Here is an 18,984-nt window from a genome sequence, read left to right on the forward strand (position 1 = left end):
TCTCTATGGTGTAATTGTTTATTTAACAGAGAGTAAAGGACATAAGCTGAGGGTGACATGTAAGTGAATGCAGATTTTCAGGAATGCTTTTCTGTCCTACCCAAAAGGCACCTTTGAAGTGCAGCACATTGTTGTTTTGATAAATAGTATCTTTGGTGACATTTAGATATATAAATACAACGTACAAACATTAATTAAATATCACAACTACTAGTCACATATTATGTGTAATACTGATTATGTTCCCAAGTCATACTTGGAAAACCAACATCTCTTAAAGTATATTTATACAGATAAAGTATATACAACTCAAGTTAAATAGTTAAATTACACCATTCAAAGTTCAAGACTTTGCATGTACTTCTTATAAAGTGCTTTGTTTTGTGGTTAAAACACAACTGACGTCCTGCATACGGAACAAGCATTTTTGGAGTGTAACCAAAGAGACTAGGATAACTGAAAATACCTAAAATATCTCATAATCACCAAAACATTTCTGATCATTTAGTGCATGCCTACATTACATGAATTCTTCACAATACAGAGGCAGTAAAAAGTTAAGAAAACAGGGAATGAAGAGGGTGGCCACATTTGTGTGAAACTGATGTATTTTTCCTAACGAACAGCGGGGGGTTTAAAGGGAGCAAAGGTCTTAACAATAAGCTACCAGGATACGTAGACCCACAGAGATCTCAAACAAACACAGAGCTACTGAGAATGGCCAGGACTAGGCTGTGACGCAGAGCTTACGCAAAAATCCATGTTACTAAGATTTTACAACACTGAAAACGTTGTCCAAAATTTTACTATGGGTAAAAACAAAAGGACAGAGCTGTTGGAATATGGCTGGTGAGTTAGTATTAAGTCTATATACATACACACATACAGGCTGGATACTTCAATAAAATAGAGATTCAACAGATTCTCAGCATTTTAAAAGCATTTTAATTATTAGTCATGAGACATTGATTAGATCCATTACAGCAGAGAATGGTATGTGTTCAGAAAGCTTTTGAACAGATTAACCTTAAAGCACAGAGGCACCAGAGATTACAACTAGCAAACCCTCATGATCATGGTGGAAACAACCATGAACAAGCGAGAGAATCAAAATGACTTGCTTGACGAAGAAATATTGATTAAGAGTAGAGCAATGCAAAGATTAGGTCTATGTTGGCCAATGAGAGAGATTGATGACTGACAAGGAGTAAAGTATGAAAGAAATCAAAAGTGAAAAAATGAAAGTCAAGTATCCTCAGGTATTTGGTTGATTTTCAGCCAGATGTAGTCATTAATAAAGTTTTTTGATTAAAAAAAAAAGAAAGAAAAAAAAAACGTGCGAATGCCAAAGGTGTATTATTTTTTGGATCAGGTGAAATAAAAAAAAAAAAAATCACATTAGTTCATGCTGAATCATGCTTTGTATATTACTTTACCTTAGTTATATATACTGTAAAACTATTAAGGCTTCTATTTGCTGCACAGCTGGGTTTTTTATAGAGTAGTTCTTGGCCTGTATGTGTTTTCACTAGAGCCTGGTATGTAATGGACATTTCATGTTCATCTGAGCTTTTTGGGATTACTTTAACTATACAGTCCTTCAATACTGAAGGTATAAAACACGTAGTTTGTCTCAATGCATTGGGCCACAAGGTCATAGACCTAAAATCCATGGAAACATTGTGTTGTATATTTCAGGACTGTTGTGGTAAGCCATTTTAAGGGCCATTCTGTAAACGCCTCAAAGAGGAAGTCTAGAAGAATTTTTAGAATAAGCATACGCCCACGAATTCAGACATACTTTTTTAAGAGTCTTTATGATATCTTGCAAACAGATTTGAAATTTGGCATACTCTCTTCTGAAATTATGGCTGAACTATTATCTTCAAAAAAAAAAAAAAAAAGCAAATAAACAAACAAAAAACCCTTAATGTAACAGTACCATTGACATTACACTCATGTAAATACATTTAACATGCTAACAGTAGTGCCATGAAATTCAATAAATAATAAATAATTTTTAGGTATGCCTTTGTATAAGACTGTTTTACTAATAAATAACATAAATAACTATTAAAACAAAGTTCAATGCCGTATTAAACATCGGTGAGCACGAGTATATCTTGTGGACATTAGGGGATCCATAACCGCCTTTGACCTTAGTATGGGTGTCTGCATGTGTCATGGTCACTTACAGGGAAAGATTAGGAAAACCTTCTTTGATTGTGAATTTCAGCCAACCTCAGCAAGATTGTTTTAATGCGAAGATTGCCACGACTCAAACTGTAACGGCTAAGAGAACTACAGCTGAGTCATTACACAGCTGTCAATGAACACTCAGGACAGAATTTATGAATCAGGTGAAGTATTTAGTATTTCTGATTTGGACTCCTCGACCACACTAGTGAACTTATTAAGATTTAACATCAAGTCATGCTAGTGTACAATATGAGGGGATCAAACCGATAGGCTAGTATGTTCACCCTCACGAGAAATTGGATCTTGTTGGATGTGTCTGTTGAAGAGTCATTGTTCCGTCTTGGTAATGCCCAGTCATATGTGGAGCTCGTCATGCTTAGTACAACACAGTGCTTGAGAGGGTCAATTAAACTGAGTGCTGGGGTCGTCAGCTGGCTCTGAACAGCTTGAGTTATTGGCTGGTGGTCTTATACTTGAAGACCTTAAGGCTGCCCCAGTTAATCATTCTCAAAATTATTCTCCTAAGCTGTCTGGACAGATCCTCTTGGAAAGGCACCTTGGGAGTATGGAGTGTGGAACAGAGGTGAGAGGGTGCAGTGCCTGACAAGATTTGTACATGCCTTGAGTTTGACAGCAATCCAACTACGCTTTTAGTTGAAATCCACATTAAAGGCTTAAATGTTTGATCAAAGGTGTAGAAGCTCACAGTGTTCAGTAAAGTTGGCCAGTGTTTTGGGAGAGGTGTGTGGTCATTTGATATTATACCAACAAGGCCACTGTCCACTGCTGTTGTGGTGAGAGGAAGGCCAGTGAAGCGTCAATAACAGCATCACAGTGTCAACGTGGAATGTCTCAGCTTTGCAACCGCCTGAAGAAAAGCAGAAAAAAAAGACCTGGAAAGAGTTGGAGTCCATGTCATCGGGGCATTGAAAAACTGAGGAGTTCAGAGTAAGTTGTGTGAGTAACTAAGATCCATTCCGTCTACAAGAACAAAATAATGGTTGCAGAAGTGGGAAATTTAGGAGGGAAAATAGCACTACATCAATCTCTAACTCAATGGCTATTTTGGAAATCGAAAGAACATGAAGACAAAGACGAGATTGCGGCATTGTTGTAATTTGCTTTTGAGCTAGATTCCAACTGCAGCTCATCCATAACTGTGTGGGCTACGAGGGTTAATGGGGGAGGAGTCTTCACGTCCACTTTGACCAATGAGCTGGTAGAGGCGGTGACTGAGATTTTGCACTTGGCATGTGCCAAGAACACACCCGACACGCATCAGCTGGGCGTGGTGCTGGTGGTGATGAGCTCTTGATCCAGCATGGACGTGGCGACGACCTCTTGACCGTTTGTGCCTTGTCTCGCCCAACTCCAGTGCAGATGCTCCTGCCACTTGAGTCAGGGTGGCAGAGTCATGCGTCGCACCCAGATTTGATGAGGGAGGATGTTTGATGAGAAGTGCCCGCCATAGAGCCGTGCTGTCAAGAGGTGCCATGGAGCTGGCAATTTTTGTATCAGCAACATTTGATTCAAGCTGATGGAATCTTTTCATCAACTCTGACCTGCAGAGAAAACAGTGGGGAAGAAGGCAACTTAAGATCTGCATATAACACTGTCTGCACTATAATTATTAAATTATTATAAAAGTGTATTGGATCATCTCTCAGTTTATAAGAGGAAAAGCATTCAACTGCATGTTAAGTCAGCTGTTAGATGGCAGGTGGAAGTCAACACCTGTGCAAAGTGAACGGCCTGACATACAGTATAAAGTTATACAGAACCTGCCATGTGGAAATGGCATTTAGGTCCTTTTGTAATGGCTACTACATGTACAATACACTTTAAGCCAGCAGTCAAAGAGAATTTACTGAATATATGTTGACCAGTGAATTGACCAGCGTGTTCGTGTGGCCATAACTCATCAGGAAAGGAATAAAACTCTATTATTCTTGGACATTTTGTTCTGTAAACATCCTCCAAATTTATTCTAGCTTTCATGTAGTGTTTCATGTTGAGCTGTAACCATCTGCTCTCTATTTGACAGTGACACTGGATACTGAAACTTGGCCTGTGTAATTTGTTCAAAGCCATTATGGTGTGTTTGCACAGAGGACAGTAATTCATGTCTTGCTGTTGGAGATCCGCTGTAAACTTGCACCATTCAGCTATCTGGCACACGGCAGGTGTATCGTAAGACATAAGCCATTTGGACCTTTTTTAGTAACAGCGATTTTTAAAAGTATAGGTAAAGAACAGGTAAAGGCACAGAACAGCTAACATTTTAATTAAATCCTTCCCAGTCTGTAACATGAAATGTCCTCACAAACATTCCCTCATTGTTGTTTCCAACGTCTCCTTAAAAGAAGTGGCAATAATGCTTGGTACAGTTATAAAACTGTTGGCCGAGCTTTTCTGTTTCATCATAGCAGCTTAGTGTATATAGAAATAGTGCTGGAATGTGAGAAATAACAGGGTTTCAGTGCTGTTCTGACCATGTCTGCTTTGCTATATTATTTAAATGGTGCAATGAGAAAGACAGCAGTTCCTATTAAATTTAAAGTTTCCCTGCAGTATTTTTGACTTGGAATTAGTGAGATGCTTCATGATATTTCGAGAATCACTCTCAGACCTACTCACCATCATGCCACTAGTATTCCAAAGACACTTACTCATTTTCCATACAAATCACTTTACAGACAGCTATGCAGATATAATTTAGAGGCCTCAGTTTCTCTTTGAGGTTAATCCATAAGTCTTTGCTATCTGAACTCTTAAAGAGAGATAATCCCCATCCTCTACATCTCTCTTTGACCTTTCACCTCTCCTGGAACTCCATTAACACAAATCAGTGTTTATTAAATCCCTAAAAGACTTCACCAGGACCACCATATAATGAGCAAAAATATGAAAATATTTTGAAAATTGTCCCACTATGGCTCTACAGAGCCTCAGCACAAGAACACATATTATACACAGCCAAAAGAGAAAGTGAACTCCAATTTTAAGTCAAAAGAAGAAGGGAAATGTTATACCAAGACTTTCGAAAATGAATATTTTGCACTGTGTTTCCATGCCCCACAAACCTGACTCAAGCAGTACAGAGCCAGCAATGTGTAGGATGAAAAGAGGGATAAAACAAGGGATCAAAAAAACAAAAACTATTTTTAGGAGATGATCATTATGCCAGCCAGTTTGCCACTGTTACCATTTACATGGCACCAACACTCTATCTATCAGACTTTATTTAAATGTACAACTGAATAATCACCAGTAGGATGTTCTATTTACAATTAATTATTCTGTTTGCATGTACATATAGCTTGTTCACTGACCTTTCCCTTAAAAAACAAAATGAAATGTGATCACCAGTTCTGGCACTTTTTGGCCTTGTGTGTGGAGTCCAGGCGAGAAAATTAGCACCTGCATTAGGAAACCTAATCTGTCCAGGACATAATGGACAAAGTGAAAAAGTGCTATGGAGAAACTTAGTCTACAATTCTGTGAAAAATGCTGTCGAACAAATCAACATTAGAAGACTGTCATGACTAGTAGATTGTACAACACAAAACATTGACCTTACTTTCATTATTTTTTTCCCCCATTTGAGGTGCAACCTACAATAAAGTTGCCTTGTTAGGCCTTTCCATATAACCCCCTGTTGGGAGGCACATGCCTTGACATGAACTACTTCCCTCCTATAGAACTGGTCTTTTGTGTTTGAACATTCTAATTTTCTCTAATGGAACAAGCTCCGTGTCCAGTGCTGTTGACAGTTGATCAGCCCTTTTCTAAGCCAGGCTGAAGAACAGCCATAAAATCCCCTTGACTCTCTGGAAAATTAGTGTCTCGGTGACTTGACCGGAAAAGATACAGCTGTTTACTTAGCTATCTGCCCTTAATTTTTTCCGATCCCAAGACACGATCCATTAAAACAGAGACCGCACAAGTTTACATTATCAACAGTAACCCAATCTTTCTTTCTTTCTTTCTTTCTTTCTTTCTTTCCAAGGCTGGCAGGTGGATGCCAAATGTTCATGAAAAAATATTAGTACGCCTCCATGTTTCAGGCAAAGTCCGACCCTATGCAGCTCATGCATAGCTCAAGGCCTGTTATAATTATGTTGATTGGTTTTCAACCAAAGATGAGACCATGAGTCATGAAGTTGAAGCCCTTCTCTCATTACACCCAGATGTTTTGTTCTTAAAATACTGGCATGCTCATTCTATCAATAGAAACAGGGTAGAAAAAGTCATGGCTTAGACCGGTACAGGGGAATACTATTCCACGCAATCACCTCCGATCTTTCAGTGGTGGCTTACTGGGATTTTAGGGATGTAATCCTGACCATTATCAGTAATGGAAGTCAGAGTAATTGGTTGGGGATCAAAGATGCACAGTGTCTGTTTACATTGCTCATGTGTCTGATCCCTGAACAAATGAACCTATTTCCCCTTAATAACCCACACCACTGTATTTGTCAAAATTTCATTTGAGAGCATTAAGTAAAAAGTCTCTTTAGTCTGACCTGGAATTTGAGAGTTTAATCAACCTGTAAGCTGAATTGTTGCCTATTTTTTAGTACATAAACAAGACAGGCTGAGGTCTGCTCTGGGTTGATTTTAGGGTAGTGATCAACCTTGGGAGATAAGACATTGTGAGATATCAGGTCCCATACAGTCCAGTCTTGGGCCCCTTGAATGGCCTCTACACACAGCAGCATCACTGCTCTCACCAGTCATTTGAAATTTTTTTTAGAAATACAGCACAATAGCACAAGACCCCACAGAGCAATGTAAATATATGAGTGACAAAATGGGGTAAAAGAAAAAAAAAGGCATCTTAAACAAATGAAGTAACTAACAAAACCCAAATACCTTGTTTTACCAAAAATCATATAGCAGAATTATATGCACAATGCCTCAAAGTACATGATTTTTAAGAGAAATCTGTGTATTCAAGAACATAAACATACTGTATCAGTAATGGATAAAGAAGCCAACAGGATGCTCATGTAGGATGTCATATTGATTTGTAATACAAATAGCCAGATTTGGTTCAATAACCTTTTAATACTACGTAGGTTAAATCACCCCACACACAAGATAAACAACACTGTTTTTCATGTAACTGCGTAAATATTGGATTTATGTGTCATTTGATGATACAGCTCATGATGATGGCACAATATGATTGGTGAGAAAGTTTATCTAAGGATACAAAAACAACATGTATCATTGCTGCTTTATAAGCAAATATATATGTGTCCTCCTGACCACCTGTATCCTACTATACGTACACATAGCATCAGCCAATCATAGAGGCAAACATAATCTACTGCCTCCTATCACTATTCATTGTAAGGTCAGTGAACTGGGTCATGGACTGGCCAACTCACTGTAAATAACAGACATTGGTCTGCGGTGTGCTTCAGTTTTCCTGCTGCTGTTTCGGATTCATATTTAACATGCTGCTTGGCTTACACCTCTTAATCCTTTCTTACAAACAAAACCTCAGATGTTATGTAAAGTAGAAACTGGGATATATGTTGTAGGCAGTTTTTTTCTTCCATATATGGGGTTGCTGTTTCCTTTGGAAATGATGTAAACCACATTAAATTTTGTCACAAAAGCTACTGCCTTTCAGTTTGATAGGGAGGATATGGAGGACGCCAGCTGAGTAATAACAATTGATATCTTTTTTTTTTTTTTTTTTGAAAACGTGGATTCTGTGTTGGTTGCAAGTTTTTTGTACAATGTTCAGCACAGGGTGTTCCAGGCAGCTATGAAAGTGTGAAAATTACTACGAGAAATAAATAAAAAATGGCACACACAGAATACATGGTAAAAGGGTAAATGGAGTAAATGCATGCAATCCACTGTTCAATAGAGCAGCTGAAGATTTCGGGAAGTAATGGCTCTTCGCCCACGAGCTCTGTTCACAGCACAGTCTGTGTCCCATCTTTGGTACTGTTTGTTTTACGAGTCAACAACCAAAGCCGCAATTTGCACCCAAAACAGGTTGGTACACAAGCATGGTGTCTGCATGCATATTGAAAATAGATGAGAATTGCCTTATTTTATTTTAAAAACAAACTCTATGATGCGTGGTCATGGCTATAATCTTAGCAACTACAACAAAAATGGGGGGTGCAAGCTGTTACAATTCAATTCTGTAACTTTTGTTAAGGGGGAAAAAAAAAAACCAGATGCCACATTCCTTTTCCCAGTGTGAACAGAGAACTCATCTGAGACCAGTCTAGCCACAAAGTCTAAACAGGGCCACATACTGCACATGATTTCTGGCAAAACTTCTCATACTAGAAAAATATAAGCAATGTAATAAAAAACAGTGTTATTGTCCTCAGTCCTAAGAACAGTATGTTCCCCTCCACTCCTTTGGATCACTTAAAAGACTTGATTCAAAGAGCCATAAAACATGAAGCATTTAAAGGGCTCAGTGTAAAACAAAGCGTGGCGTTATGGGTCCACTGGGATGGGTGGGTGTAGGTGAGACATTAACAGAGAGATGAGAAGTGAAAAAGAGGTTCGGGAAAAATATGCATAATATTCAACAGGAATGATGACCTCACCTACCTATGCAAAAGGGCCGACCGAGTACCCTCAAAGGATTTTTTTGATGTAAGATCATTTTACTCAACACTGGTGTGTTTCACTATCGCTTACCTTTCTAAGCTGTAAAATGTGTTCAAGAGTTCATGCCAAGTGTTTATCTTTCCAGTAATAACTTAATAATAATAACTTTAACTAAAATCTGTCACCTGCAGCTTATGATTTTTAAACACCTAACCTCTCTGTATTTGCTGGTGGCTATTCTTTTGCCTCTTGTCAACAGACAATAATAAACACATTTATTCCGTGTTGTATAACTTGTTTTGGATATGCAAACCTTTTCGAACTGAGGTGTTCAAAACAAAAACACAGGCTTTTAAATGAAGAAGGACAAAACGTTTTTAGAGTCAGACACATGGCCACAGAAACCGTCAGCCAGAAGAGGGCATACAATCACTGAGTCATCCCTCTGCTTTCCAAACAAATCTCACTGGTTTGTGGAGATAATGTATGCTCTGTTCATGGCTACTGGGATTCAATAAGTAGTACAGCATAGCCTGCCTGAAAATATGTTCTCTATCACAATCTACTCTTGCTATAAAGACCTCCTATGTTATTGTCAAGTAACCAGATTGCGAGTGAAAACATACACATGCCACAGAGCACAATTATGCTTGATAAACTACTACTGGCTTTTCAAACCAACAAATGCCAGTTGGGTAAACTGGTTTGTCCACTTCACCTTTTTACTTTTTCGTATTAATTTAGAAAAATACTATTTTTACACGATTTAATCGTATAGAAATCATATACTATAATAAACTCATTATTTTTTAAGATAAATAAATATTTAAATAATCAATTTTAGCAGTAAATTAAAAAGGGAGGTACAAATATAAACATTCTTGGGTTTAATAGCGTTTGTATCACTTCAAACGACTCTACCTGTAGCCTACTTAATTAACCTTGACATGTTCACATGACGCAAATTGCTATCACTAATCCAACAGACCCGAGGCGCTTTGGAGGTAAGTTTTTTCCATTTCCATCAACACTTTCTGAATGTATTTGAAGGCTATTACCAACATAAACATAAAAATGATCACCTGACCAACTGAACTTTCAATCCACACTATTTTACTGAGATGCTTTGACTGAGTCGGCACGTCTCCACATTGTTTGGAAGGGATGATGCAATGACAATTGACTATTGACTGCCATCGCCGACGCATGAGGAAAAACTGACGCTATCTTCATACAATTTTCACAGTTGTGGTTGACTTCTAATACGTTACAGTTTTGTCCCAACTCACCCACCTGCATAATAGGTGCACAGTAGGTATCATACCCTCAAGACAAAAAGTAAATAAGATGAAAAGATGAATGATTTTAAAATTACATAATTCGAGGAGGTATGACCTGTACAGGTTTACAGTAGTAACCTATAATGACCCAATTTCTGTGATAATGAGAAGCGCGCGTCGGATTGAGCGCCACCCTTTTAACTCAATTTACTATCTCTCTGTCACAACACAACATTTTAATAAAGACATCCTTTACTTTACAGGACTAAAACTTTGATGCAACTTGTTAAGATCGCCAGATACGTGTACTAACAGGTGTGATCTGAGTCGGGGAATAAAGCTATCGTGCATACCAACGTACTCGACTCGGACAATGTTTGATTTATCGTCAAAACTGTGAGAAAAGAGAATCAGTGTCTAGGAACTTGAATAGATCTGTTCACCACACATTCAGTCGTCAAATCGAAAAAGCCTTAATTACATCAAATTGTTGTAGAATGTGACATAGTCACACCTTACACTGTCTTAGACCGTATCTCCTTGTGTCTACTCGTTTTCTCTGCTACAGCATTATTACAAAGTGAGGAGTGGTTACCGTTTATGAGCCACACGTATCACACAGCACAGAGAGCATGTCTTATCTGTAAAATAACGGGTTTATTTAACTTAAGTGGAATCATACTTAAGTGGAACCAGTTCTTACCTGGTCCTCTCCAGTCGGCTTCCCACTGGAAGTGCCAGCAGCTGGGGCAGGGAGAACAGGCTGATGCAATACACAGTAACCGGTAGAAGCGATCCCATCGTGGGTGAAGTTCTCTCACACCCCCTAGGAAAGGAGGGGGCTTGCAAACCACCTGGACAGTGTTCAATTCCCAGAGGGAAAAAAACTCAAGCTGGGTAAGCTCTGAGATTCCGGCAAGAAGTGTGATGGCTGTATGATAGAAAACCTTTGACAAGCCAGAAATGGAAAAGAATAAAGTCAGGTTTAACTGGAATATAATCCCTGACAATGATACGTTAGGCAGTTTTTAGATAGTAATATAAACTCTGACTAAGATTAAATTAAGTTCAGAAATGTTACCATAAAATTACAAAAGCATAGTGATACAATCTCAGGCTAGAATCACAGACCACTTGCATTCACCCTTGACTTTAAGTTCAAAATGTGAAAATATTCTGTTCTTCTTTAGGTTATTTTACATATCAAGTATAATTGTATGGAAGTCAGTACATTTCAAATAATTTTTTAAAACTAGTCAGTTGAATCCTAACCTCTTTCTCAGGTGTGGATTGCTGCAACTCAGAAGAGAAATTGTCTGCAGAATTTTCCCACGAACTGGAACGCGTTGGTCAAGATCAAGTTCTTAAAACTCTGGAGCAGGAGCTGACATTTGCCGGTTTAAATATCGAGTGGGCGGGGCTACTTGTCTGAAACGAGCCAAATTCAGAGATACCTTTGATAGGCTTCGTAGTCAGTTTACACTTTCTAGTTTTGAATTTAGAAGTTAGCTAGTGTGTATGAAGGCCCAGAACAGATACAGCAAATAAAATCTGAATGTAAAAAAAAAAAACAAAAACAAAAACAAAAAACGTTTCACATTTGTGGCTAACCTATTATTCAATAAATCTCACACACTTAAAAATATCTTTAATCTTTTGCAAACGGTTAATTGAGGATTTCAGGAGCTGTTTTACAATGGGATTATGTATATCTCAGCTATTGCACGGCAAGTGTGCACAGTTGAGTCCCTCTGTCATTCCTTTTTAATTACTAATAGTTACCACTAATCAGTTATTAACACATCAGTAATCTATATGTTCAACCCAAGCCAAAATTCCGTAGAACCATTTTCCTGCCCCTTCTCGCCCCACAGCTTTTTATCTGTAACTGTTACAGCAAGTGTTCTGAGGGGATAAGGATGCAAGGGGACCCTACAGGTTCCCCTGAAATTTAGGAGAGGGAAGGGGGGCACACCCAGAGTTATTTCTGGATCTGCACATGTGGGGTTAATCCAAAATGATAAATTATCCTCCAGTCTTGTTCTTCCTCTATGTTTATCAGAAAAAAACTGAACTATCAGGAACCTATAAGGAAATAATCTCTGCTGCTGTACCATGTGACTTCAGTCAGATTGAGTAACATGGTTTAGGATTGTTATTTTAATAGTGCTTTTGTGTCATCATTATTATTTCAAATGAATTCAACTTTTGTTTGAATTTGAGCCATTTCTCATGGATTGCAGTTCTTATAGCATTGTGAGATCATTGAGGATACATGTCTTGATTTGCTATCTTAAATGCATATTGCATAGACATGTATAGGCAGTACCATGCTGTGACAATCACCAAATCTTATGCTTTGCTGTACTTAGTTTTCAGATTTTCATTCATTACCCTCTGGGAAGGTCATGTTAATGTGTAATAGTCATTTAAGTGCAAAATCAGACTCATCGTGCACTTGCCCTTCCTAACACAATATCCTGAGATGGATTACACAACCACAATGTGTCTTACTTCATATGGAAAAGTTTTTAGTTTGCTTGGGAAGTTTGGGCGTGTCTCTGTCCAGGTAATTTCCATAACAGAGTCCATTAATATTTTCCTATGTTTCTTGAATTAGGTTTTGATTCTGAACTGAAATAATTACACTCTGAGGAGGAGACACATTGAAAGTTAAAGAAGTTTCATTTTCATATTTGCACAAAAAGAAAAACTCTCATCCCATTTAAATGCCAAGCTTGATAAATAAATAAAGAGAGCTCTTTACTAAATCACAGTCATTATTTTTGTCCCATTTGAAATATGAATACTTTGTTGTTACTTTGTCAGCCATTCACAGCCGCAGTTGGGGGCATGTCAGATATTGTAATATTTGTCTTCCAATACGGCATTTTAGTGAGTTCCTGAAGTAGAAGGGTCCACTGTTTGACAATTGATAGTGTGTTTGATTGCACTGCTTCCATGTTTTGTGACTATTTGTAGTATTTTATTCACTTGGATATTTTATACATTATAGGTAACCAAATAATTAGAAAAAAAAAACTTTTAGTGACCAACAGAAAATTTGATCTGTAGGTGAGTAAGACCTGATTCTGATTCAGCTTCATGTCTAACCAGGTCGGTGATTTCACATTGGATTTTGACCCATTTATATAATCATAGAGAAACACGTGATGTCTTTGGTTGCAAACAAAGCACCCTGGACAGAGTGATCACCATTTTGATCTCTCCACCACTCAATGGCCTTCCTGTGTTAAATGACCCAATTCATTCACGTGTGTAACTGCACTCTATAGATGGTGAAATCAAGTACACAATGTCCAACTGGCTCACTGCTTAGCTCCCATGATTCTCTAAAATGTATGATGTTAGGATATGATATGTTAAATGCTTAATTGGTTTAAAATAGTAACCCAGAGAAAAGGAAAAATGGATTTCGGTCTATGTCATTCCATGCCTGAATAGATGTTTGTAGTCCAAAATTTTGTCGACCCAAAGGTAGAAAGAGATACTGTCATAAAAAGCAATGTGTTTGATTCAAAATGGTTTTCTGAACTGCTATAGATTTGTGTCCTTAACTGTGGTTTATTCTTTGTGAAATACATGTAATTCTAATAGAAGTTCTCCAGGACATAAGCCCCCTGCAGTGAATTGCACAAGTTACACACTCTAATGAATGCAGAGCTATTAGCTTACAGTATATATACAGGTCAGGTTTTAGGGGTTTGGAACTGGAAGAAACAGATAAGCAAAAAGTATTTTTTAGATTTTTTAACATTAAACTGAGTTACTTCCTGGTATTTTGAAAGACATGTATAGTTTCAGCTTCATCTATGTAAATGTGACTGTGGATATTTGTATATACAGATGCTGAACCTGCCCCAAAGCAATTAGGTTATGACTGATTTTGTCATCCTAGTAATTTATTTGTTCATCAAAACTTGTTTAGAGATCTGGAACATTCTGTACATGTACTGTTACATTTTGTGCCTAAGTGTTAAGTGTTCTGTGTTAGAAGCAACGTTATTTAATATCTTGCATTATTCAAATAGGATTTTAAGATGACTCTTTTATCTCATGCTTGATACTGGGGTTAGTTGTTGGACGGTAATACAGAAAGCTAGAGGTTGACTTTCAGTTGCTGCCACCTAGTGAACCTCCAGACAGACTGCCTCGCAAGCAGCAATACTTTTTAAAATGTATTACTGCAGATGCAGTTTACCAGATATTTCACTTTCCAAGTGATCATCAGAGCCCAGGATTAGAAGAATCAGGTGTGCTAGTGCTTTGTTAAAGTAAAAATGTTCAGCTCCTTGTTGTCTGTGGGACTGTGCAATGCTAATATGCGGCACACAGAGCTCATTTCCCCTATAACAACACAGTGTTCTTATGCTCCTTGAGATTCAAATGAGTGCATATTTGTGGTCTTGTCCAGTACCAAGTGACTGATTGGATCAGTTAAATACTAAACTCTTAGTCACTTAAATTAGTTATGCTAGTACTGGCCAAACTGTGCATTAATTTAATTTCTTGGGACTTTAACTGAAGAAACTGTTGATGAAGGCCTGTATGTTACATCAAAAAGATAGAAAAGAGAAAAGCCAGACTGGAGGCTTTTATCTCCCGATGGGAATAACCAAGATTATGATACAGAAAAAATAATAAACATGTTTTTCCAATTACTTTAAACACAAAAACAAACTTTGTAGAATTGGGGTCTTCCCTTGTAATGTTGTGGAAGCCTTTTAACCTCTAGTATATGACAGCAGAAAATCCCTATGCAAAATCAATTTAAACATGTATTTTCCCACTGTGTTTGTGTCCTCTTTTTGTTTGCAATGGCCCATCATCAAGTTTGTGTAAATGGCTCATTTGTGATGGCTCTGAATCATGTTTACTTACATTGCTCATCCATCTGTGCTGGAGAGCTCATGGTCAAGTTTGTTTGTGCAGGTTCTGTTACCAGAGCAGTAGCCATCAACTGCCATGCCTATTTTAACTGGAATGTTGGTTTCTTAGTAGTTGTTTCTGGGTGCGACAGCATGGGCAAAATAGACATGTTCTTAGGAATGACTGGGTGTGGATGGATGCATAGTTTATCTGAGGGAACAAGAGATAATAGATTGGTGTATCAAATGGCCAAAATGTAACACTGTATGCAACACTGGAGGTGACACATGAATATTTAACAGCCCCCCCCCTTTAGGTGGCTTTGGGTAGGATAAACAATAAATTCAACTCATGGCCAATGAAGGCTAAAGGCTCTCATTTTTCTAAAGGACGGTCACACTTTGGAATGCTTCTGATGTTCCGTGCCTGGATGCTTTTGCTAGAATTTGCAGATGATATCTACTTTGACTGTGATGACCCTAATTAGGATAAGTGACTTAGAAAATGAATGAATGAATGAATGAATGAATGAATGAATGAATATCTACTTTGGGTGGAATCAAAACCCATGAGACATTGGGTGCACAGATATGTAGAAATCAATACAGCAGTTGACCATGTTACAGAATATTTACTGCACCATTTTTTTTCTTAAACTAATATGCATTGTGATTACAGTATGGTGTTAATGTCAGAAACCTTGGAAAAGAGGTGGTAAGGTCATAAGTATCATCTGTCAACACACAATTGTTACACTGCAGGAAACCTGAGTTTTCTGTACACAAGCTTTGTTTTGTTTTGAGTATAACATATCTGGAATAACTCACTACAAAGAGCTTTTATCTATATATGGCCATATAGAATAAAAGTACCGCTAAAATTGTTTTTATTAATAAATTTAGTAAAGAGTATCAATTTTAATAAATAACTTTATTAATACTTTACGTAAAGATTACATGAAGAGAAAACATTCATCATAGTGACATTTCATTACATATTTCATTATGCAAAGACCATGTCAGGATCATGGCTTAAATTAGTATTGACCTGAGTCATTCCTGGAGGGCTGGTGTATGCAGCCCTCCAGTAGTTCATTACTGCTGTAGTTCATTTTTTCATTCAAGGAGGTGAGTGTACTCTCATCTGGTTTTCCAGGGTATTAGAGAGAGATCAACTGAGAAGTTAATCCACGTATATGTAAATACTCCACTTAGAAAGATTTTGGATAGTACTTTCTCACTCACTCACTCACTCATTATCTAAGCCACTTAACACCCCCCCCCCCAGGGGCGGGGAAACACCCTTGACAGGTCACCAGTCACACAGGCAGACACACTCACACTTAGGGGCAATTTAGTGTCTCCAATTCGCCTAACCTGCACGTCTTTGAACATGCAAACTCCACGCATATACCATATAATTTTGAAGTAGATAAATGAAGTATTAAACAGGCCGATATCAAATGAAAATAAATGTAATTTATCAAACATGCTAACTCTTCAGAAGAAGAGCAGGATGTTGAAAATAATAAGATTACTACACACTTCTTTCAGTAAACACATTTTCAAGAATAACATCCCTTATATTGAACAGCTGAATATGAGATGACTTTAGATGAGCTATGATTTCAAGTGGGCTGCAGCCTCTTCCTGACTACTGGTTTGTCGACAGGATGTCATGTGACTTTCACATCCGGCCTGTCAGTGATGCGTGTTGTGTCCCAAATGTGCTTTATGTAATGTTTAAAAAATTCACGTTAATCCTTTTATGCCAGTGTTAGCCAGCTTTCCTTCTGAGGACCTGCCCTAATCTTGCACATCTGCTTCCAATACTCGTATGCTATTAAAGTCTTTGATAAACTAAATCAGGTGTGTTCGATGGTCGCTTTTGGGGAGGGAGGTTGGTACTGCTTTGTACACGCACACACACACACACACATGCACACACACACACACGTACATGTGTGCCTATGAATGAAAAAACATCCATAGAGCCATCACAAAAAGTATTTCTTTCCATGTGACTTTACTTGAATTGATTTGAACTTCTAATAGTACAAATGATGTATCCTTTGCTGTGCATCCAGATCAATGCGTAGCTTTATTAGAACTGGAAGGATGCTTAAAATCAGAGTTCGGTTTCCAAAATAAATACAGGTTATGCACTTTTAAAGAGAAACCACTTGCCTACCACATTAAATAGCACTAAGCAACACAGGTGCACTAGTTCAACTTGGCAGATTATCAGCAAATGTTTTTGAGGGGAACTGGATACAGAGGCAGCCCAGCTGTGAACAAGACTTCATTAGGGCTAACACTGTTTTTCAAAGCATTGTGGGAAACCTGATCAGTGTGTCCACTGTTAGGACAGAAAGACCTGGTTCATCTTTGTGCTCTCTGTGTCACTCCCTCCCTCTCTCTTTCTATCTCTCTCTCGGTGTCTCCGTCTCCTCCTCTGTTGCCCTCTGTCTGTGTCCTTCTCATACACTCATTCTCCTTTAATTAAACTCTCAGGGACATTGCAAAATTGCAGGTATGGATTTCTGTTATCTTATAGGCTTCAGTCTTTTTTTCCTCACATTTCTATCAACAGGGCCTCCCTTCTGGCCCTAGGACAACATGAAAATACCACCAGAGTCAGACATGTGTTTGATTAACGAGCATTACAGTGACCAAGAAAACAGCTCTTCATTGACAACCAACCCTCTCTTTGGATCAATGGTGCTTTCTATAACTGAGTTATAAACTGTGAGCCAAAATAAATAAATACATTACAAATAAGTTGTAATGATATGATAATGAAAAATGTGGGGAAGACAGCATATCTAAAATAGGATATATAGGATATATAAGATATAGGATATAGTCAAGAGAAAGGCTAGTTGGAGTGATATTTCTTGTTGTAGATAGTTATTAGTGGTATTATAGCAATGATTATTTAAATGGGGTGAAAAGTGAGAGGTCTTCTGCAACAGGCAACACAACTGTGCAAGAATATCACAAATGGTATAAGCATTCCTGGGAATATTTTTAATCCCACAGTGATAAATTCTTTGGGTCAAGGGACACCACACACAAAGGGCTGGAATTCTCTCTGAGCCAAGTCAGTTATGGAAGGCTATTTCTGAGAAATGTCCAAAAGAGAACTTTTAACTTTTTTTGTTTTGCACATGGAACAGATTTGTCACGTAATGTAATGCATGCTATTGCCTTTATGACATAACTGAATTCAAGTTTTGCTGTTTACTCACTAATTTTATTATTGATTTTACATAGAACTCTTTAACATGTTTTGGCAGTAGATATATCTTTTGATAATTATGATCATTGCATGATAAACTTTTTGCCCAGGCTTGCTGATGCTTATCAAAAATTATTGGGAAGAATCTTGGTTAACACTTGGGTCATACACTGAGACTACTGCCATCCCCCTGCAGGTCCATAGCTGTTCAACGTTTGTTAATGAATTTTATAAGTGTCCTGATTTTGAGAATTACACACTGGCTCTGGTGACTGGAAAGTAGTGTGGCATCCTGTCTTAAGTAAACCATATGGTGCTGAGAGCACAAAAGATTTGTTTAAAATATTAATAACAATACTAAGTAACAAAAATATGAGTAATCATTTGTGTAAACCATTCAGGAGTAAACTCTAGTGACTCACTTATTTTTAGGAGGAAAATAAAAGTTTGTAGGTCTTGAATTTTTTTTTTCTACATGTGTCCTAGAGGTATATTTAATGTCCACATTAGTCGTAATGACGTTTGAAACACTGCAGGTCCAATCCCTTGGCATTACTAAAACTAGGCTAGGCCGCCCATCGACTGTAGGTTACACTATATCAATGAATGGTCGAGCCACATTCTTGTCTTGCGCCCCTCCCTGTCTTGAGCTCACTGCGCAGCCGCATCATGTTCGCTGTCAGGGCAAGGCACTCCAACAGTATGGCGGTTGCAAACTGCTGTGAGGATGCTAGTGTCGCTCATGACATGTCTTCTACCTTCAGAATGTGAGCGGAATAAC

The 18,984-nt window shown here is 37.9% G+C and overlaps 1 protein-coding gene across 1 annotated transcript; it reads right to left on the bottom strand.

Annotated features, from left to right (window-relative positions):
* Nucleotides 1-11,434, bottom strand: adm2a (adrenomedullin 2a). The gene is made up of 3 exons (XM_030772188.1): nucleotides 11,346-11,434; nucleotides 10,777-11,020; nucleotides 1-3,761 (listed from the first exon to the last, which is right to left on the bottom strand). The coding sequence occupies exons 2-3, from the start codon at nucleotides 10,872-10,874 to the stop codon at nucleotides 3,347-3,349; spliced, it is 513 nt and encodes a 170-aa protein (XP_030628048.1). The 5' UTR covers nucleotides 10,875-11,020; nucleotides 11,346-11,434; the 3' UTR covers nucleotides 1-3,346.
* Nucleotides 11,435-18,984: the final 7,550 nt, after the last annotated feature.

Source organism: Chanos chanos, chromosome 1 (genome assembly GCF_902362185.1).
Source record: "Chanos chanos chromosome 1, fChaCha1.1, whole genome shotgun sequence".
In the NCBI taxonomy this organism is placed as follows: Eukaryota; Metazoa; Chordata; class Actinopteri; order Gonorynchiformes; family Chanidae; genus Chanos; species Chanos chanos.